This window comes from Daldinia decipiens (genome assembly GCF_022478715.1).
Source record: "Daldinia decipiens strain CBS 113046 unplaced genomic scaffold F4813scaffold_8, whole genome shotgun sequence".
Classification (NCBI taxonomy): domain Eukaryota; kingdom Fungi; phylum Ascomycota; class Sordariomycetes; order Xylariales; family Hypoxylaceae; genus Daldinia; species Daldinia decipiens.
In genome coordinates, this window is record NW_026054551.1 from 66,455 (window position 1) to 87,480 (window position 21,026).

The 21,026-nt window shown below is 45.4% G+C and overlaps 5 protein-coding genes across 5 annotated transcripts; 3 read left to right on the forward strand and 2 right to left on the reverse strand.

Annotated features, from left to right (window-relative positions):
* The first annotated feature begins 3,302 nt into the window (after positions 1-3,302).
* F4813DRAFT_322223 (Rhodanese-like protein) lies at positions 3,303-5,513 on the forward strand. Its single transcript, XM_049241016.1, has 4 exons — positions 3,303-3,656; positions 3,712-3,779; positions 3,841-4,063; positions 4,124-5,513. Exons 1-4 carry the CDS (start codon positions 3,418-3,420, stop codon positions 5,256-5,258), a joined length of 1,665 nt encoding a protein of 554 aa, XP_049101660.1. The 5' UTR covers positions 3,303-3,417; the 3' UTR covers positions 5,259-5,513.
* A 4,017-nt stretch (positions 5,514-9,530) lies between these two features.
* Positions 9,531-10,616, forward strand: F4813DRAFT_401304 (uncharacterized protein; the record flags this gene model as incomplete). Its single annotated transcript, XM_049248392.1, has 2 exons — positions 9,531-9,658; positions 9,728-10,616. The coding sequence occupies 2 exons, from the start codon at positions 9,531-9,533 to the stop codon at positions 10,614-10,616; spliced, it is 1,017 nt and encodes a 338-aa protein (XP_049101661.1).
* A 444-nt stretch (positions 10,617-11,060) lies between these two features.
* On the reverse strand, positions 11,061-12,500 carry F4813DRAFT_351685 (nucleophile aminohydrolase). Its single transcript, XM_049242439.1, has 3 exons — positions 12,369-12,500; positions 12,088-12,312; positions 11,061-12,022 (listed from the first exon to the last, which is right to left on the reverse strand). Exons 1-3 carry the CDS (start codon positions 12,369-12,371, stop codon positions 11,369-11,371), a joined length of 882 nt encoding a protein of 293 aa, XP_049101662.1. The 5' UTR covers positions 12,372-12,500; the 3' UTR covers positions 11,061-11,368.
* A 3,332-nt stretch (positions 12,501-15,832) lies between these two features.
* On the forward strand, positions 15,833-17,970 carry F4813DRAFT_322280 (cyclopentanone 1,2-monooxygenase). Its single transcript, XM_049241018.1, has 3 exons — positions 15,833-17,113; positions 17,170-17,522; positions 17,590-17,970. The coding sequence occupies exons 1-3, from the start codon at positions 15,973-15,975 to the stop codon at positions 17,740-17,742; spliced, it is 1,647 nt and encodes a 548-aa protein (XP_049101663.1). The 5' UTR covers positions 15,833-15,972; the 3' UTR covers positions 17,743-17,970.
* Positions 17,820-20,995, reverse strand: F4813DRAFT_322270 (P-loop containing nucleoside triphosphate hydrolase protein). Its single transcript, XM_049241017.1, has 7 exons — positions 19,681-20,995; positions 19,345-19,618; positions 19,102-19,288; positions 18,939-18,994; positions 18,670-18,873; positions 18,300-18,572; positions 17,820-18,232 (listed from the first exon to the last, which is right to left on the reverse strand). Exons 1-7 carry the CDS (start codon positions 20,611-20,613, stop codon positions 18,030-18,032), a joined length of 2,130 nt encoding a protein of 709 aa, XP_049101664.1. The 5' UTR covers positions 20,614-20,995; the 3' UTR covers positions 17,820-18,029.
* Positions 20,996-21,026: the final 31 nt, after the last annotated feature.

A 21,026-nucleotide genomic window follows, 5' to 3' on the forward strand; every position in this document is an offset into this window, starting at 1 on the left:
GAGTCTTTAAAAGTTCTAGAGCTACCTAGTTCCTCCACATCGTCGTACAGTACGTCCGCTCGTCTGCGGCCATAACACCGTAAGCGTCGGTGATGTTCAAACTTTCAAACTGGACTGATGGGGCTTACGCTTGTTGAGTCCAATCACTACCGGACACGCCGCAAGTGAGTCTGGGATTGATAATGAGTGTCATTTCGGTATTGTAAAAAGCACACCACCAGCTACTCAATATTGTCTAGGTAGATTGAAAAAAAATTGCATCAAGGGCTGGCTAGCTAGTGAAAAATACCGATTACTTATTACTTATTATCGGTGCGGCCCGGAAGAAAGTTACTTGTTATTTTTCTCCCTCCACAGGTCCCAACACATAGTATTACTTTGTACAATACGTAGACGACGGTCATCCATGCGTATAGCAAACTAGGGTCGTGCTTATTGCTGCAAGCACCGTAGCAACCGTCAGAAGCTAGGCAATAAAGCAAAGAAGCCCCGGAAGATCCTTCAGCGCACTGTATCGTGGAACACCGGAACTCGTTCAAAGCTCCATCGTAGTTAATGTACTGTTGGCATATGGTAGAAGTACGATACAATGATATATTCGAAACAGAATATCCGTCAAAAATATGCAATGGTCTCTTAAGCGACATGGTTCTTCGAGGGCTTACAAGATCTGGGGTAACATAGTTGCGGTACTTGACGGCGTATTGGTGCTCGGCTTAAGATGCTCGGAGACGCGGGTCCGACTACTTACCGGCAAAGGCCCGCGCTATAAGAAGCAGGGTTCATCTTCAAACAAAAACTTAGCGTAGAAAATCGTCAAACTGCCCTGGCGGACATCTGGTAATCTTTATAAAAGAACCGAGACTTAGAGAAGCAATAAGACATGAATAAACGTGGTTATGAATCAGGTAATCTAGGCCAAGACAGCCTCATTGCCCCCTGGTCAAGTGAATTGTTCCGGGCAAATAATATCTTAATTGCGGCCGCCGATGTTCTATATAAAATCACGACTTAACAATTTAACTGGTCGGGTAAAGTGACGACACTATACAATGTACCTAGGTTAGGTATAACTATAGAAAAACGTAGTCGAGTTATTCCGAAGAAGGCTGATGACCATGCCATGCCTTTGGGATATTTTTTTTTTTTCGAAACTTCCGCTCGAATAGCTCGTCTCAGCCCGCAAAACCTTGCAATTGATGCCAGGGCCAATAGCCAAACACTGGAAACTAGTTGGTGGGCCCGGGTGTATGTACAAACAGATGCACTCGTCACAGGTTGGGGTATTCCCTAGACTAGACGACAAATCCGTCCTTTTGGTGTTTTAAAGCCTGTATGAGAAGCCTGTATGGGATATCGGTACGAAAAAGCTGCAAGACGCGGAAGCTAATCTATGGTATGCATAATTTTCAGATGCATCAAAATGTCGATAATAGACGGGTTGTTACCTCGGGTAGCTGCCAGTTAAGAGGATAAACAGGTAGTACCTAAAGATGATTAAGTGACTGTGCCGTATATAAGTATTTGGTATATAAGATGTTAGTGGTGAGAGGAACGGTAGCGACGGTACGTTTCCGCTAGGTATACCACTTTCGTACGAGCTATCTATGGATAGGACTACCTAGGTTACTTAAATCCAAGCTCTCTATGTATTCACTCGGGTGAACATGTCTGACGAGGGATAGTACCTACCCGAGCGGAAGAACTTGTCTCACTGGGTATTGAGCATGATTCCGTAGCTTTTGCTTCTGGGATCGCGATTATTAACATATGTACCTAGCCCAGGGATGTGGATACATACATGTAAGTAGGTATGTACAGGTGTGTATGTATGTATGTACCTAATGTATGTATGTATCTACATGATACATTATGTAGGTATCTCCACTTGGACGAATTGAATGATACACGTACCTGATGTAGATGACCTATGTAGTATATTCAGCTCGTGTTAGAGGGTCCATGATCTGCATATGCCGCAAATATAGAACCATCAGAGCTTCGCTTGACAAATGGATGTTTGTGTAATTCAAATTTCAGGGCCTAAGATACAGTACTAAATAGCAAAAAAGGATAGAAATACAAGGCTTGCAAGGCATTCACCGCTAAAGCTTGCTGGTTGCTAGGTATGATGTAACCAATTCACACGTTTCTTACTACAAAAAATAGCTTCTAGCAATTTTAGCGCCCCGCTGTCCCACCAATGGAACCAATCCCACTTTGGGACCCTGGCGGCTTGGCGGGTAAAACAGTGAGCAACGACATTAGGTACCTGGTAGCTGCCATTTTCAGCTACAGGGCAACCTGGGCAACGGCGAGCACCCACTGGATTGCCCTGGCGACGGTAAGTTAGTGGGCACTAAAAAAGGCTGTCCTGCACTGGGATTGGATGCGCAAGCCTAGGACAGGCTGTGTTACCTCGCAACCGCTATTGTAACTGATTTCTCCACACTACTGGGCTACCGGCTTCTGCAAACCGTCAGCTAGAGAACAAAAAGCATCAAAACCCCTTCTACCTTTTTCACGTTCACTCTTCCCTCCTGCAGCCGACCTCTTAAAAGTCGACGTCCCTTTCTCAACAACACCTAGGTGCTGCTTTCTTCGACAAGTTTATACATGTCTCTTAGGGGTAGACGTGTTCGGCATAACGAAGTGTTCATCTCGGTGTCGTTTAGACGGGACGATCTAATCAGATCAGATCTACAGTTGATTACAGTTGACCGGTCACCGGCTTAGGGATTTATTCGATACTGCACCGATAGACTTAACGACCAATTCGCCACATTCGATAGACAATTGACTCCTAGACGTGCTATAGGGAAAGCCGTATACATCATCTATCTACTTTTCTACTTTCTACTTACACCTGGACCACCGACCTTCCTATTTAGGCAATTCTTGCATCGCAGTTCAGCTGCACAAGGTACGTGCGAACATTACTTGGATATAGCTTCACCCCGCAATATTCAAATGCGGGAATCTCCGAATAAGCGCATCTGAACTATTAAAATCTGCTATTATACTATAACAATTAGAATTGGCGAGATCTGAGAACTAAATTATTTGTAAATCTAGTCCATTGTCCATTGTACATACAATTCGGTATTTGAGTCCAATTCAACCGAATCCTACGCCAATTGGAATTCAGGATTCCGAAACTGCCTAATTCCTTAGACTTAAACATCATCTCGATCGGCCATTAAAACTCCCTGGTATACAGGAGCTTAAGGAATTTAGTAAGAGTTGGCTTCTGGGAGATTAGATACAACCTGTTACATCATAGAATACGGGGAGCATTCGTTAATCACGGCGCTCGGTATATTACAATCGTATCCTACAAAGTCGATTGTATTCGGAAGTAAACATTGAGGAGTAAAGATTATTATCGTACATCCTCAGTTTTGTCATTCATCAACTATGGATGCATCTTCACCTTTGGCGGCCATGCGCCCCACCCCGACTCCGGCTTGGGGACAACAGTCTCGCCATTACTTGCCTTCCCGGAACCCTTTTGGATCCGGTAACATTGCTATTCGCGAGCAGCTGCATCGATCTAACACCGATTATTTCAACAACTCGACAGTCCGAGGTTCTTCTCCTGCTGCTAGTCTTGCAGCAGACCTTTCGCAAAACTTCCGAATTGATAGCGAGGATAGGTGTGTTGAAAACACACGATGCTGAAGGCGGATTCGTACTAACGTGTTTAAATAGTCCCCGATTTCCGACTCCGCGTCGTGCACTTTTTACATCAAATATGATGGAAGCCATCGAGAATCGGGGTATGTTAGAAAAAATGTATTCGGTACGGTAACCGGGCGTCAAATACTGATATCTAGATAGGTTACGTTACGACTCCACCGCTACCAATGACTTCCTCTCCTTTGGGAGGATTCGATGCCATGGATATCTCGCCCTTACCTAATAAGGAGCCATTCTTCAGCTCATTCGAGGTCGCCTCGCCTACACCTCAGGGGACGCCTGGGGATGATGTGATGATGGAGTCGCCTATACCTGTGAGCCGACAATCTTCCATGGGCTTGGAGCCGTCGAAGGTGTTGTTTGAGTAGGTTCTATGTTATGGTAAAAACTGGCATGATCTTAACAATACTAACAAAAGGCACAGTAGCCGAAAGCGAGGAGGATTGCGCCGGCCCTCTCTATCTCGAACCAAGGGTCACTCTACCAGCGCTCTTCTCTCCACTAAGTTGCATCCAGAAAATCAAGTTTCTACTTTTCGCTTTGGGCCCCAATCTGCAACAATGTCTCCTGGCGACTGCTTCGACGACTCCCCACTTCAAGATCGGAGACCCTCTACGGCGCATAGCCCTACCCCTGGCAATGCTGGCTGTGCCCGGTCCAAGGCTCAGTTCGCAACACTTAACGGAGCTCGAGATATTCGCACAGGTTCAGGTTCCCCTATTCCCAGCCACGTTCGTCGGGTCTCAAATCCATTTGCACGACCTCGTCGGCAGTACCGTCGATCGATCAGCATGTTTGACAGCCCAGACGATGTTGTGAAGGCTAGCTCGGAAGAACCTGCTTCCCGTAGCACGTTACAATCCGTGATGGACATCGAGGAATCCCAAGACCCGATTCTACCTCATTTCTACCCTGATGGCGAGAACGATAGTATCCCGAGAATTTCGAGAGATACTTTCCTTGATGTATTAGATGGAAAATTCAACGATATTTACACGCAGAAGATGGTAATTGACTGTCGATTCGAATATGAGTATGAAGGAGGTCATATTGATGCGGCTATCAACTACAATGACAAGGAACTCCTGGCGAAGCACCTCTTCGAGAACCCTATGGATGGGAAGACACTGTTGATTTTCCACTGCGAATATTCTGCTTGCCGTGCACCAATGATGGCCCGCCACATCCGGGCATCGGACCGCATGGTCAACGCAGAGTACTATCCTCGACTGACGTACCCGGAAGTTTATATCCTCGATGGCGGATATAGCGAGTTCTTCATTGAGAATCGCGAGCGCTGCTATCCGCAAGCCTACGTCGAGATGGGTGCTGAGGAGCACGCTAGAACTTGCGAGCGCGAATTGGGCAAGTTGCAACAGAAGCGAAAAGGTCTGGGTAGAGCCAAGACCTTTGCTTTTGGGCATCGAGAGTCCATGGTTGAAGCCTCTCCTACTGCGCCTGAAAGACGCTATGAACACCCTTCGCCAGTTATGATGATTGGCAACTCACCGATCCTTGGCAACAACCGATCGCCTGCCCGTCGCATGGCATCCTTTTAAATATCTGCAGGCCTTTTCTAGGTCCAGGCCAGAGCAAACCCGAGACTACTGTCTCTTTCCTACTGACACTACTAGTCGTCGCACTACTCATCAAATCTTTGATGTCCTTATTTCCGACTGGGTTATTTGATTTAGTCGACTTTGTTTTTATTATACCCATTTTTTCGTTTCAGCATTAGACAGGCATTTGCATAGCATACCGGCCGGTTGCATTGCCCTGAGCTATGTTGGATCCGGTATCTGATTTGCTCATTGGCCGGTGCCTCTTTTTTAATCCTCATAATGTGTTATCAGAGCATGGCGTATGGTTTTAAGGGTCTGGCGTCTGGTCTTTTTCCCCCAGACACCCGACCTATTCTTTCGACAGACATCAAAGCTTAGGCTTTTGAGTCCAAACGTCGAGACACCCTGTTCTGCACTTCCATTTCGTGAGGTGCTAACTCACGAATCGCTTATTTCCTTACGAGTCTGATTACTATTTTCTACGATTTCGATGCTTCCTCAGCAATATGAGGAGTACTACGTCCGATATGATCGCGGTCCATCACGATCCACACTACCTACCACTACGATTTCCTTGTTTTTTTATGCATTCCGGAACTTTCTCGGCACGAAGAGCCGCATTACTCTCGCCCCAGATGAAGCCGTACTTTTTACGCAGCCCAAGCAGGAAGCCATGCCATGAACGAGATGCACTTTGGGCGAAGTGCGGAGGGGTTTGGCAAAGAGTTACACATTGCGTCGCAGACGTTAGGAGACCAGATTGACTGCGGATACGGGAAGGGTTAGTTGTAAAACCAAAATGGGGGCCCACGTTATTTCCCAGGTATTAAGGAACTGGGATTTGGCATTAGGGCTCGTGGTTTTCAACGCGATTACATCTTCCTACTCATCTTGGGTGCAGGATTCATTAGCTTGACCATCTTGCTGTCGGTTTGTACATTAGTTACTACTGCTTTGATACCTGGTCCCTAGAGGTTTGCTGTTGTGGACGCATGGATTTATTTGCGCTCCAGGGGGTGGTGGATGATACCCGGTTAAAACCCTCTGGTCTAAGGGCTATGTAATGTAGCTACTTAGTAATATGAAGTGCAAATTGCAATACGCAAGATAATTATGTTGAGAGTATTTATGTGCTAAGATTTCAGAAGGTAAGTATTATGTGGTAAGTTGGTTTATTCATTAGGAACTCTGGATCTCCTTTCTATTTTGAGAAGACTATGACTTTACTATATTCATCTACCTGTGGTACTCTGAGTTTCAATTCATTCGGTATATTACACCACAGGTACACCTCTAGCAGAAAACTTACAAGAGTACCTAAGGTGTATAGTTAAACGTCAGTTTAGAGATAACAACCACATATATGGTGTACTTAGGAAGAGGCAATACGATATTTGCTGCCCTGTTTTTAGAAGAAGGGCTTAGTGTTTATAAATGTCAGTTAGTTATTTAATATAAGAATCTCTTTCCCAAAGATATTACTTCTTTTATACATGGCCTGTACTTTTAACGGCAACTACACTATATGCATGTTTTAGGTAAGCACAGCCGGACCCACATCCGGCACGGTGCGAGTGCGGGGCCGCTGTGGACCCAAGCGGAGCTGGTACCTACACACCGGTACACACTGTCAAAGGCTACATCTTGCATGCACCGAGAAATGCAAATACTTGACATACGCATTTTCTCTAAGAGAGTAAAATTCCTGCTCTGTTATAGGTAGTGGTACAATGAAAGTAATAAAGAGACTTATATGAGTTCTAATGAATTTGTAATGATCTCTAATGGTTCTTGGATGCAAATCATTTCATAGACGGATGATATTGAGCCAGGCATAGTTAGATGTTATTAAGTTTAAAGGATTAATGCATTATTGGAAACAGCTTGATGCAGATTTTAGATTGGCCAAAGATGTGAGAGCATTGATATATAAATCCAATGTAAGAGCAACTGATCTTGTGCTTCGTATAACTTATTAATAGTACTTGAATATATATGTCATTGGTAGAGTTTCTATCACGGGACAGAGCAAGAAGCATAGAAACAATCTAGTTATTCCTCAATGAACTCTAAATAGGTAGGTACCTAAATATGGGCGTCTGTGGCCATATATACTAGAGGTATGCCTTGCTCTAGATGTCTCATTTTGAGTCCTAATGGCTTCAAGGGGTCCAAGTATATAATATGGGTCTTACAGAGGCATTTAACAAGAAATTTAGTAGTTTCTGGATATACTGAGGTAAGTAATTGGCCATGCCATAGGTAATCCATTACGATTCTCTACATTTCAAAGGATATCTTCAATATAAAACAAGTGGAAGATAGGATACCCAACACATAGGGTTAGCACTATTTTGAATTGGTTGTCATGTCGTTAGAGCACCGACCTGGAACAGTTCAGTTCCTACTACGTATGCCAAAGGGTATAGTTCTCATAGAAGGATGCTGGTAGGGTGATACGCCAATAAAATATAGCTGCAGACTGATATTTTCACCACCGTCCTTGGGTTAATAATTATTTTTCTTCTTTTTTTGTCCACTCCTATTCTGTACTCTCAGATTCAGTTCTTACTTCACTAATGGCCTACTATTACAATCGACCCTACAGCTTAGCTGATGCTGCATATTAGCGGTATGTTATACTTTTAATCGCTAACATATCAACGTAAAATTAATTTTGTACCGTATATCACTGGCCCAACTAACGTATTCCCAAAAGCTCCTAACCGATGGCTATCTTCAGACGGAGCTGATTCAAGCAAGCTAGAGTGTGTAGCCACAGTCCACATCGTGACCTTGCTTCCTCACAGTTCCACTGTGTTGCTCGTACTAATAATGTAGGTGTATATTCTAGTATCTAGCCTCTCAGTGATTTACACTTGGGACTCCATCAACCCTTATCCAAAAGGGCAAACCAGTGAGTGCAATAATTGTAAATGTTTCCCAGATCATGCTATGAAAAATACTATGCTGTACGATCAAATTGCGCACAACCACTCCAGATGAGGGATACATAATACTTCACTTTAGTTGAGTAGGTACTGAGGTTCCGAGGTATCTTTTGCTACTTCCCCCTTTCGACAGCACACTGATATGTGGGCCGTGAGTGTTGAGCCCCTTGTTTCACACCCTTTGCTAGGAATAATGAATGGGACGATTGTATTTGTCCTGCAGCAAGGTACAAGATCGCCCCTTAGGATAGCGTTAGATCTTGATAACCTCCCCCCTATCTGCCGACTTCCGGTGCAAGATTCACGATAGATATACTACATCGGGGAAGGCGCCCCGTCTAGCCAATATGTTGCTTGTGTAGCTTCCCCATGGGGCGCCATATCCTCATGCCGTTTAAGGGGGGGCACAATGGTGAACTGGTATGTACAGCAGGCAAACACAAGGCAAGTACTAGAGCTGGAGCCGCACTGGGTGGGCAAGATAAGGGGATTCATGCAGGTCCTTTCTTAGTCCACCAATGCGAGTACATGTAATTGGTGCCTGGCTTAAATCCATACTATCTGGTTGAATGTGTGCTACTCTCACCACGACACTATTTGTGAGTCAATATTCAAATGGTCGTAGCTCCATGAACATAGGACGGGAACTGGAACGACAGAGGCTCGATCTGAAACCTCATGCCATATTTGCCCTTGACGCATCTAGCACCTATCGTCTAGATGTCCTGTGTATCTTTGTTGAGGGGAGCACTAGGATTACAGTTTGCACCTACGAGGTCTTTTCGTCCCTTTTCAAGTCATAAGGGACAGCGACGCTTGTCACGCAGCTTTCTAGAGCTCATCAACGGTCGCACATCACACAATATTTTCTTTAGCACTTTGTCAGAAAGCTAGAGACAAGACGAAGAGGGCGTGATAGGTGAGGACGCATGGTATCTCGTGAGGGGTTTTAAATTCTCACAAATATTCTGCTTCTCATCGTGTCCTACTTCCTCCCAGACTCCATTTAACCCTACAGAAGCACATCCAAATTTCCCTTGCATCTTCTACTTCTGCAAATGCTCACCGGAACCTTCTTTCACGATCAAGTTTCGCTGGATGTGATTTCCTTCAAGTTCTGTCTTCTGTTCGCATTATACTGGCCAGGCAATCCTCTAGAATATTCGTCAGAGCGACGATAACATCTTCCCTCAAAAGTTTCTTTTCCTTTGATCACCCTCTTCTCAACACTCGATCTTACCATTCTACACCTACTATCTGCATTTGTTCCATACATATAGCTACAACCTGCCGAGACTATTCACCGTCGGCAGCCAAGATGTCTGGACTTCCGACCGGTTCCGAGTTCATCAAGTACTGTACTTGTGAGGCGTGCTCATACGGCTTGAAGGGACAGTGTGAGGTGAGTCGGGAGCTCTTTGAGCACACGCAGGTTGTTGCAACAATGTGAGTAAAACACCATTTCATTGCCGTGTTATGATTGTTACCAAAGTCAATGAAGCTTACAAAGAACAGCTTAGCGAACGGAAGCCAGCGAATGATCGCGATCGGATACGGAGTGAGACGCGAGCGTCACCATGTTACCTGCCACGCCAGCTTGCTCTGTTACTGGTCCCCAGTCATCAAGAAAGCCATTGAACGATCCCGAAAGCCTGTGTCTGCCTTCTGGATAAGCTTTGGCGAGAATGGCCGTAGGGCTATTATGATCTGGAAGCAGATCATTCAGTGGTGCTATGTCGGAAGATTGATGGATCCTTCTGACGTGAGCGACGCCACCATTGGTCACAACAGCGACATTGAGGCTCTTTGGAATGCAGCAATTACCCTTGAGATGCACGAGCTTGCCAACTACTGCCTGCGTCTTATCGTCATCAAGTACACCTGGGGTCTCGGTGTGCGAAGCGATACGAGGTTCGAGTTCAACCCTCGAGATTGTCCCTTTGACGCTGCTGGCCTCTACGAGGTCTTCATCCAGAATCAAAGAGGCTACCTGTACCGCAAGCTACTGGGGTTCATGGAGGACTTGTTGACTGTCCGCGGTCCACTGACCCCAGGCGCCATGGAACATGTGAGTCCAGCCGCGATGCAGAAGTGGACTGATCTCATGCATCGCCACCCGAGATTCTGCGAGTGGATCAACAACTTGGGCGGTCTCGAGCACAACAACCAGAACGCGGTCCTTCCCACGCACTTCAACCAATGGGCCAAGTACAGAGTCCCTGTCATGTCCAAGGTACCGGCAAACGTGCAGGACTGGGTGGATGAGAACAAGGAGCTTCTCGAGAAGGAAGGCGAGTCGGTGACGCTCATGGCCATGTGGCAGCGACATGGAGATGGAGAGACCGCGTCTGACCGCTGGGAGTTCTATCGTGTCCGTCCGAGAAGACCGATCGGACAGGAGTAAGACCTGGGAGGGAACGAACGAGGGGATGAACGAGGGGGGGATGACCTGACATGACTAGGTACCTGTCAGGGGATGTATTGCGATGTTTATTGCAACGTTGGCTTTTAGCCTCATCTGCGTAGAATTCCGAGTTTAATGCGTTGAGTAATTCCATCATCTAGCCATCCAAAGGGGTATCTTGCTAACTGTGCTTGTCCTATCCTACTCGTGATTCTGGGTCTACGATGAGTTGATTACTTGCTATTGAAGTGAACAAGACAGGGTGGGGGGATAGGCACTTAGCTCTCATATGGTAAATAAATGCCCTGGACGTGTTTGCAGATAACCTCAACCCCGCTGGCAGGATGAGCTGTGGATACCGCGATAACTACAAGGGGATTCTGGGGTTAGAAACAAAGCACACTAACCTAGGTACTGCGATTTATACTTCTGCTAAAGATCTGGGGAGGATATACATCTTTAGCTACCTAGGTAGGTAGGTAGTTTGTGCAAATCCTTTGAATGTTAACAAATTCAGCATCATCATCATCATCATCATCATCATCATCATCATAATAATAAAGAGTCAGAGAACTCTAATGGGTCTACTCAAGTGTAGGAGGTGACATAAAACCGTCGCCATACGACTGTCGGTCAGAAATCGTGGCTCTTATAAGAAATTAGTCTACGAGCCTCGCCCTGTCCCGAGTGCTTCGCCACATAATTGTACAAGCACAGTCGCGCTTCTCCTGACCGAGGGTTAGATGGCTACTTTATTCTTCCATTTTATCATCACTCTTTTCCTCTTCCTCCTCTTCGTCGTCCTCCGAGAGAGCCTTCTTCGCTAAGCGTTCGGCCTCTTCGAGTAGGTCCTTAGGGACGTCCTGGTGCCGGCCCTTAGTTGGGCCGTCAACCCCACTAATCCAGCTCATCTCCAGCTCAAACTCCTTATCCTTGTTGTCTTGCTGCGCAACGTAGATAATTCTTGCTGCTTCCTTGACGGCCTGCTTCAGGTCGAGGGTGCCCTCGGTGAGATTTAGCTTCTCGAGTTCTGCCTTGGCGGCTTGTCGGCCTTTGCCCGTTGCTGCGCCGTAGTATCCCCAGTACATGCCGCTCGGCTCAATCATGTAGAGACCCGGGCCGCCGTGCTTCTTGTTTTCCACCTTGCCACCAGCACCGACAGAGGGGCCGGAGCCGACTTCACCATCGACGGGTGCCTCGAGCTCCGAGTCGAAGCCGCCTACAATAGCAGTAATGCCAAATGGGCGGACGGATTGGTACAGTGTGTAGGCTTGTAGGTACCCGCCCATGCGGCTTGCTAGATCTGATGTGGAAATGGGCGTCTTAAAGGTTTCGCGCCAGGCGCGGGCCTCGTCTCGGGCTCGGTCGACGAAGTGGTGACCGTCAGGTACCATGCCTGAGTAGACCTACCAAACGAGAATGTGTCAGTACCGTTTATCGTAGCAGGTGGTGGGGATAGAGGGCAACATACAACTCCCAGATGTCTGTCGATGGTCGCAATCCTCTTGTTTGCGCCGGGCTTTAGTAGCTTGGATGTGACGACTTTCTCGACTGCTAGGACCACCCCATCCTTGCATCGGATACCGACTGACGTGCCACCGTTCTCTACCGCCTTTACTGCATATTCAACTTGAAAGTTTCGTCCATCGGGTGAGAAGATGGAGTTAGCAAGATCGTAGCCCGTTCCTATCGACGTCTATTTTGAGAGGAATGTAAGCTTGTGAAGAGTATAATTTTTATAATTAAGCTTACCATGTTGAGTTATGTGCGCGCGAGACTCCTGGGATATAATGATTGTATGGGTTTGGAGAGGGAATATGGGTAAAATGAAGCTCGGCGGTGTTTGGTGGTGTTTGGTGATGTTTGATGAGGGAGCTTCATTCGTTAGGCAACTTGAGCTGCGCGTTGCCAGCCGGAGCTGCATAAGCTTAGTTCCCCCCCAGTGGGTGTGTGGGTGTGGCTGGTAGGTACCTTTCAGCCTTGCAGGTTACCTAAGGTGCGGTATGTACACTACCAGCCACGTGTGGCATAGGTAGCAGCTACATCATTTTCATTAGGTAATCCGCTAGTGTAACCGGAACCCTGGAAGAAGTACATATGTACCGGTAACTAGTCTCAACGTTAAAACAACAACAGCTTTACCCATAAATCATGAATATAATGAATATAATCACTTCGCTCTTTACAACATGATAAAACTATTAGGCAACGCCGAGTGTTTGATAACTTGTTTTCAGAATCCGAGATATCCGTCTTTCCGTCATCGCTAATGGGTAACTAGGTTAAAGAAGACACTGGGATAAGAGCCATCCCCTTATCGCCGATACTCTTGCCTGCACTCTAAGCATTATACATCTATGAACGATTGCTTAGTAGTCTCGATTGAACGTTGGTAGATCAAGTAGAACATTCAATTCATACCGAATCCCGAACTTCACCTACAGCCCAATAATATTCAAGTTTACTAATTAACATGCATCAACTCGGCTGTATTACGCAGAACCTCACGTAAGATATGCACCTTTCGATGCGCTGTAAGGCTGAATAAGGCTGATGAGAAGTTTGCATAATTCGGAAGGCATAGTTGCTATATGGATGCATATACTTGTTGTTATGTATGACTGCATCATGATGTACTAACAGACAGACGTCGCGATCTGCTGATGCGTTGACCCTCTAACTCGCTGATAGGTGAGGTGTAACCCAATAATACGCATGAGACGGTGTGCTACCATGTGGTGGCCTTAATACGGGAATAAAACATCGACCCTTCTCCACGACAGCCTCATAGTGACCTGAGGTATGGTGGGGTCTCGTATGGTTGGAACCCTCCGATTGCGATCAGATATGTATACACACGTAATATATCTCGGCAGCTAGTGGGGTTTGAGTTCGATGCAACCGTTTTGTATAGAAGTTTGAATACTCAGGGGTTAGTATTACGTAGTCACATTAGGTATATCTAGGATCTACACAGTAGCTCTGCTTGGTTAGTATTCGACGGCGAGATGGAAGGTATTAACAAGACCAAACACACAACCGAATCAAGGCGGAAGCAGTTTCAACGGTAACTCTAAAGAGAAGGCACGGATTTATAAGTACTTCTTCTTAATAGAATACATTGGGTGCCTTTCTCATGCCTTGAACTGTAGAATCTAAATTTGATTACAAGCGGGTTATCAATTATCAACTCGCTTACAAGGTAATAATCAAGTGGCTCCAAAGTATAATAGATGTAACACATAGGTAAGCATGTAACTACATTGAAATTTATATACAATGAATAACCGTTATTAATCTTTAGCCAGTGGCTTAAGAGGAATTACCACACTCGATGTTTTGGATTTGATCATGCAGGATTATCTTAGGTAAATCTAGCCTCCTCACATGGGCTTTCCGAAAATTCAACGAGCTTTCCCCACCAATACCTAACGTGTATGGTTCTTCCGGAGTATCCGTCAGTAAGTCATCTGTTAGGACACACAAGGCAACAGGTGGGCTTGAACCAGGATCGAGTAGGGTTCCTGCAGAAATAAAAGCTACCCTATATTGAAACTATCACCCGAACTATGACGTCTAAGTTTGTGTCTCCTGACGACTGAGAAACAGTATTACCTATTATGTTTGTTAGATCTATGCTATCCTACCTATGTAGTACTTTATACGCGTATAACTAGTACAGTAGTTTAGATACTTTGAGATATCTCGTATGATGAGTTTATGATACTTGAATGATCAACGGAGCCATGTACGAACACTTATTAGTTGTGCAAACTGGGACGCAGGAAATCATCGGTAACGTGTTTCCAGCAATATAATAAACCCTCACCCTAGTACCCCACGTTGAGATGCGAGGCACATCTTTTCAGGGGATTTGTGTAACTTCGGAAACAGCCACGCATCTTACCTCGCCAACTATTGCCGTCATATAGTCTAGAAAGGTTTAACGTGATGTCAAATAGAAAATGTATCCTTAATAAAGAATTTGAAACTGAATTGGTTCATCGATACGTTGGGGTTCTGTTTATCCTACGTGATATCTGACAGATATTGAATGATGTAATACGGAATGTATATTCAGACTTATACATGATTACTATAGAGTTCATGAAAATCTTAGTCCCGTGGGTATATTCCATGAAATACGATGTAATAGTCCCGCCAATTGAATTTCGAAATGGAATTATAGTCCTCGATCAAGCTTAGGGGAGAAACATTGAAGATACTTGGCCGGGAATAACAACTTGATGTAATTGTGGAATCTACCGATGAATGGCCCGCTCGTAACTCCAAGGTCTTCCTATGATCTCTTATGCTAAGCACATGCATGCATTATGGAGATCCTGGACGATAACTGGATTCCTTAGCCCCGACTTTAGTATCGTATTCACAGATATTGGTGAGGATTGGCCACATTAGCATTCCAGTGTTACATGTATTAGTTGTAAAGCATCTCAATAACTGGAACACATATGGCATAGATATAAAGAACATCTCTAAATGGTTTAGCGCTGAAGTAAAATCATCGGATTCTAACCATACAGGTGGTGGGATATGGTTACATAAATAAAGAAGTAGGGTGGTATGGTGTTCGAAGCATGAATGATTGTGCCGACGATTTCGAGTAGTACTTATGAGGGGTTAAGGACGAAGACAAAGATTCAATTAAAGTTTGTATCGTGAAACTATCAGACCATAATATGCGGAACGCTGCGGGCATCTCATCTTCGCGGTGGCACCGAGAAGATTGTGTGCCTTTGTTTCCCTAGTGGCAGGACTGGGACCTGCTTTTGGTATAGTATATTGGCTATAAATAAAGAAGGGCGAATAGGCATGCTCCAAATATGAGTTTGTGCAAGGGAAACACGTTCGACCATAGGCCAGTTAAAATAGCGAGAAAAAGGATAAGGGACTCTTACTACTTGGCTAGAAACGACCCCCAAGGTAACACGGGAACAATTCAAGCTAGACTCGTTCCCACACTTCGACGTCTTTGTCTGTCCACACGCCCCAAATTACACGCGTTGAAAGCACCAACAAACTCGGCTTTCACTAAATTCCCCGAGGGGCAATAAGTAAGACCATCCGAATAGCTATGCGACTGCTGTTCTTAGTGGTGTGTTTCTTTTTGGAGAGGTGTATATAAATCGCCATCCCCGATCCTTTGTCCAGGAAATCCAATATCAAAACGAACCCATCAGGCCTTCGAGCTGAGAGTATTTAGTCGTGCAGGTTTAGACAAGTTTAGACTTCGACATTCTGACTCGTGCCTCTATCTAACTCTAAGATTCAACTAGGACACAACACCTTAGTAGGGCGCCCTTTAACTCGAGCTATAGATTTAAATTGAAGCAAAATGGGCTCACTCGAAGCAAACCGCATTGAAGAGCTAGATGCTCTCATCATCGGAGCCGGCTTTGCTGGTGTATACCAACTAAAAAAGCTCCGGGACGAGGGTTATAAGGTCAAGCTTGTAGAATCAGGTTCTGGCTACGGTGGGGTCTGGTACTGGAACAGGTACCCAGGCGCCCGTGTTGATAGCCATGCGCCTCACTACCAGTTCTCAGACCCCGAACTCTGGCAGAACTGGCACTGGAAGCAGCGATTCCCCGACCACAAGGAACTACGAGAATATTTCAAATTTGTGGCAGAGAAATGGGACCTTAGAAAAGACACCTACTTCGATACCTACATAACCTCAGCTATTTGGGATGAGAAGGAGTTTAAGTGGGTTATCACGGCAAAGGATGGCCGGATCTTCAAGTCAAAATTCTTTTTGCCGCACACCGGAATTGCAGCTAGTCGGTCGACTCCTAAATGGAAAGGCATTGAGTCATTCAAAGGCCTTATAGTCCACTCTTCTTACTGGCCGCATGACGAGCCGGATCTAAGGGGCAAGAAGGTTGCCGTCGTTGGCACAGGCTCTACCGGCGTCCAGCTATCTCACGCTATAAGCGAGGTGGCTGGGGAACTCGTGGTATTTCAGCGTACACCTGCTATGCCATTGCGAATGAAACAGATATATTATGCCGACGATGAAGAACCTATGCCTAAGGAGGAATTGGCGGAATTCTTTGATACCTGTCACGACCGCTACTGGGGTTTCGATTTCGAACTCCTCTCGAAGAAAACTTTCGACGATGATGAGGCTACACGGAAGGCTACTTACGAGGCCCTATGGAAGAATGGAGATTTCACATTCTGGCTTGGAACCTACTCGGACATGTTATTTACTCCCGAGGCTAATTATGAGGCTTACAAGTTCTGGCGCGAGAAGACCCGGGCTCGTCTCAACGACCCCAGGCACCAAGAACTTTTGGCGCCTACAAATCAGCCCTATCCGTTTGGGTGCAAGCGGGTACCGCTCGAGAACGGCTACTTCGACATGTTTAACAAGCCGAATGTAGACCTCGTCGACGTTAACCAGACCCCCATCGTTGAAGTGACAGAGACTGGAATTCGAACAACCGAGAAGGAATTGGAGTTCGACATTATTAGTGAGTACCTGTCTGATTACTTGGATCCTTGCGGTAGATATTGACTTTTTACCCAGTTCTTGCGACTGGCTTTGATGCCGTCACAGGAGGCCTGACGAACATCGACATTCGCGGGATCGGCGGCCAGACCGTAAAGGACAAGTTCCAGAAACAGGGACCTAGCACATTCTGCGGTATCTGCATCGCCGGATTCCCGAATATGTTCTTCTCGAACGGACCTCAGTCTCCGTCAGCTTTCTGCAATGGCCCCACGTGTTCCGAGATCCAGGGTAACTGGATCGCCGACGTCATGAACCGCCTCCGTGATACGGGGATCGGCAGCATTGTGACGGACGAAGAAAGCGAGAAGACATGGACCGAGCATGTGGAAGGCGTGACAAACGCATCGCTTCTTCCGAAGGCTAAAGGCGTAAGTTGATACCAAAGAGACCTTTGCCACGTCACAATGAGGAGACGCTAACACTTTGAATGAATAGTGGTACATGGGCGACGGCATCGCCGGGAAGCCAAGAGCATCGCAGATGTACTTGGGAGGCGTGCAGAACTACAAAGCGAGTCTGGGATATAGCGCGTCAAATGGATACAAAGGATTCCACTTCGACGGGTTGAATAATGACGTGAAAGCTTAGACGGAAAGGCATTCTTCGATTTGCACACTACTTTCACCATTATAAATAGCTTGCTTTCCTATACTGCTCTCTCCTTTAGATGTAATTATCTAGACGTATAAGAAGTCCGCAGCCTCATACTCACATCAGACGGTGGAGATATTAAAATGTCAGGGGTATACCCCTTTTATATGGGAAAGGGCGAGGAATATAGATCGCGTATGAATTAAAAAAATATTTTGAAGTATTTCTTGATTCAGTTTTTTAGAAGAAAATTGTCGGAAGTCAATCAAATCAGATCCTTAGGCCTATATCCCATCATACGAATCCAAACGTTCGAAATGACGCTCCGCCCGTTTCCCTTCGTCGCCTCTATGAAGCTCGTTGAGGTAATTTTTGAAATCTTTGGAGAGCTCAACGACTGCTCTCAGATGCTCGTCTGTGATCATGATTTTCCCATCCTCACCCTTTTCGGCGTCATACTCCGCCAATGATACAGCGGTTTGGAACGCTAGAATTATATTCTTAGTTAGAACAGAGAGCAAATTACGAAACATCGACAGTAGGCCATGTTTTACCGTTTCTGATTTCTCGCCCGTTCCATTTAAGAGCTTTAATCTCGGCTCCCCTGATATAGTCCTTTGCATCGACGTTGAGCCGCATACAGTCACCTCGCTCTTTAGCAAGTTTGTCAATAAAGGTCTGCCAGACCTGCCGCCTCTGGTCATCGTCGAAGTCGGAATAATACAATTGTAGATGTACGCGCGAGATAAAGGCGTCATCAAACGAGCCAACCCTATTCGTAGTGAGGAATAATATGCCGTCGTAGAACTCGAGAGCTCGAAGGAACCCTGAAGAGCGTCATATCATATATTAGCAAAATGATTCACTAATATATTCAAATAACAGGTGCTGGCTTTTGGCACATAATACATCATAATAACCTACCCGCGACTAAGCTGTTCCGAACAAGGTCCGCTGTTGAGCGACGTTCCATGAAAACGTCAGCTTCGTCGATGAGAAGGACAGCCCCCCAACTTCTTGCTCTCTTGAAATGCATTGTCAAATTTGCTTCAACGACTTCTGGATTGGTGCCTATATCACTAGATGTTAAGACCATCAAAGGGCGCCTTGTGAAGGCTGCAATGCATTCTACACAGGGAATTTAACTCGTTAGTACATCGAAAACGTGTTATGGGAATGGCAAAGGGGCTCACCAGCGGTACACGTCTTGCCAACTCCTGGCCGACCATGTAATAGAAAGATGATACCACTATTTAAAAAGGAGTGTTAGCAGCAACTGATTCAAGTCGGATAGAACTCAAAAGCATAAGTTTTGGTGCATTATTATAATCAGATCAGGGTACCAGGGATACATACTGCCCCTTTCCTTTTACGAAGTCGGCTGCCCACGGATCGTTAGTTAAGGCATCTCCGTGCTTATTTACACGAGCAAAGCTCTTCGCCAATGACTTCAACATTTGTTTCCTACGCTGTTCCATGACAAGATGGTTTATCAGATCCTCGTCAAACTGCGGCTCGGAGAAATGGCGCGTGTGTAAGGATTCTGATTAAAGTGTTAATTAAACCTATGATATTTAAAGTAATATGATCTCAACTTACCCCAGGAACGGGTCCTAAAGACGAATGCCTTTATTTCGTAACTGCAAAGAAAATATTGATGAGATGTCAGTGTTTCTGTTGTCTCAATTCCGATCATATTGTAATCATCAAAGAGGGCTAATATCTTCTTCTCCTTGTCAGTATTTTTATTCTTGCAACTTGGGCATTTGCAATCCGAATTCCAGTTGCGACAGTCGTTGTTATCCATGAGTTTTACTTCACCCTGGTACCTCTCGTAGTAGCTTTTGAGGTCGACCATCACTAAACCATTGACCTAATTGCTTGTAAGTCTTTCAACCTCACTAGTCAAAAGTAAGGAATTGGTATGCGGCATACCTCATTATATGGAAAACTTTGAGTTTTTCCGTTGTATTGTCTGCACTGCTTCCTTAATAGGTTCCAGTAAGTCTTGCCGTAGTTCAACTGGGCTTCAACGTCGGGTTCAAGATTCTCTCCATCAAGATTGTCGACCTCCAAGGCTTTGAACTCGATTTGTCCGTCAAAAACATCCATTTCGTAGGAATCCACGACCCTCCCTAAATAATAACCATCGTACTGCATATACCAGAATTTAACTACCCAAGCAGTTCGAGGGGTTTCGAACACGCCACCCGAAATGGAATGTATTACTCCGGGATTTTGGTCAGTACTTGTGTTGTACTGTGTAAGTACTGTACTGCCTGGTTTCAGGCCTACCCAGGCAAATTCGAACGTGTGGAATCCTTTTCTGTTTCTCTCTCTTTCAGCTCTTACTTCTTCCATGATATTATGGTCGAGGAACTCGAGAAGCAGGCCTATGTGCTCGTAGGCCCACTTCTCTCTAACGCAGAGCTCGGTCTCATTCTTAAGAGCAATTTCTTGGCGAAATTTCTCCAGTTCGTCGTAATGATGGACCAGGATTGGGTACGGCCACTTTATTTCGATGTTACCTGTCAGATCTTGAGATGGGTAGTATTGTACTACGGTTTGGAGGGCATTGATTATAGCCTGAGAATACAGATGTAGAGAATATATTGGAGGAGATGAATGAGATGGTTGCGTCTCGGAGATGGTAGTTGAAGTTGTTGGTGTTACCTTGAACGTCGTGACTACAGCGAAGGCTAGACCACCACGAGCAGCACCATTAGTATCGAGGTCGTGGGCTTTGGTATCATGCCGGCTGATTAATTCATTGGTGTTGCGATTTCGATACTCCACGCAGTATCTAATCCAAGGACCCCCGGAATTGTCGCCTGTGGAAGTAGGTTGTCTTTGATTGCCAGCCTCCATAGGATGTAGGTTAGGTACCTAATTCGAGTATTTTGTTGTATATATGTAAAAGGATAATAGGAGGGCTCTTCCTTTTGATAGACTAAAACAGACAAGACTTTATACTTCTTTATTTCTGCTCACTATACGAAGTCTCACCCTGCTGAAAAGAACGGCGTATGCGTAGTATGAGTCCTGATTAAGTAAATGTGTAAATGTGCTTCTCCATGAATGAAGGGGAGCCTGACTTTTTAAGATGCCTTATACGACACTCGACAGCACTCATGTCAGCACAGCCCTTGAATTGTCAATTGGAGTACGTATAGACTCCAAATAAAAATACCGCATTTTGAGGCAGGCTCTATGACAAGTCCTACTTCTTGGCGAATATCTCTTATCGGTATCCAATAGCAAGAGAAGTATTGCGCGTACGT

Excerpts from the sequence above, each read along its gene's own strand:
- F4813DRAFT_322270 (XM_049241017.1), bottom strand. The coding sequence starts at position 20,613 with ATGGAGGCTGGCAATCAAAGACAACCTACTTCCACAGGCGACAATTCC. Across the intron at positions 19,619-19,680 it reads AAAGTTTTCCATATAATGAG|GTCAATGGTTTAGTGATGGT; the intron begins GTATGCCGCATA and ends ACAAGCAATTAG. Across the intron at positions 18,233-18,299 it reads CGGGCGAGAAATCAGAAACG|CGTTCCAAACCGCTGTATCA; the intron begins GTAAAACATGGC and ends ATATAATTCTAG.
- F4813DRAFT_351685 (XM_049242439.1), bottom strand. Across the intron at positions 12,023-12,087 it reads TCGACAGACATCTGGGAGTT|GTCTACTCAGGCATGGTACC; the intron begins GTATGTTGCCCT and ends CTCGTTTGGTAG.
- F4813DRAFT_322280 (XM_049241018.1), top strand. The coding sequence starts at position 15,973 with ATGGGCTCACTCGAAGCAAACCGCATTGAAGAGCTAGATGCTCTCATC. Across the intron at positions 17,114-17,169 it reads ATTGGAGTTCGACATTATTA|TTCTTGCGACTGGCTTTGAT; the intron begins GTGAGTACCTGT and ends CTTTTTACCCAG. Across the intron at positions 17,523-17,589 it reads TTCTTCCGAAGGCTAAAGGC|TGGTACATGGGCGACGGCAT; the intron begins GTAAGTTGATAC and ends TTGAATGAATAG.
- F4813DRAFT_322223 (XM_049241016.1), top strand. The coding sequence starts at position 3,418 with ATGGATGCATCTTCACCTTTGGCGGCCATGCGCCCCACCCCGACTCCG. Across the intron at positions 3,657-3,711 it reads CGAATTGATAGCGAGGATAG|TCCCCGATTTCCGACTCCGC; the intron begins GTGTGTTGAAAA and ends GTGTTTAAATAG. Across the intron at positions 4,064-4,123 it reads CCGTCGAAGGTGTTGTTTGA|TAGCCGAAAGCGAGGAGGAT; the intron begins GTAGGTTCTATG and ends CAAAAGGCACAG.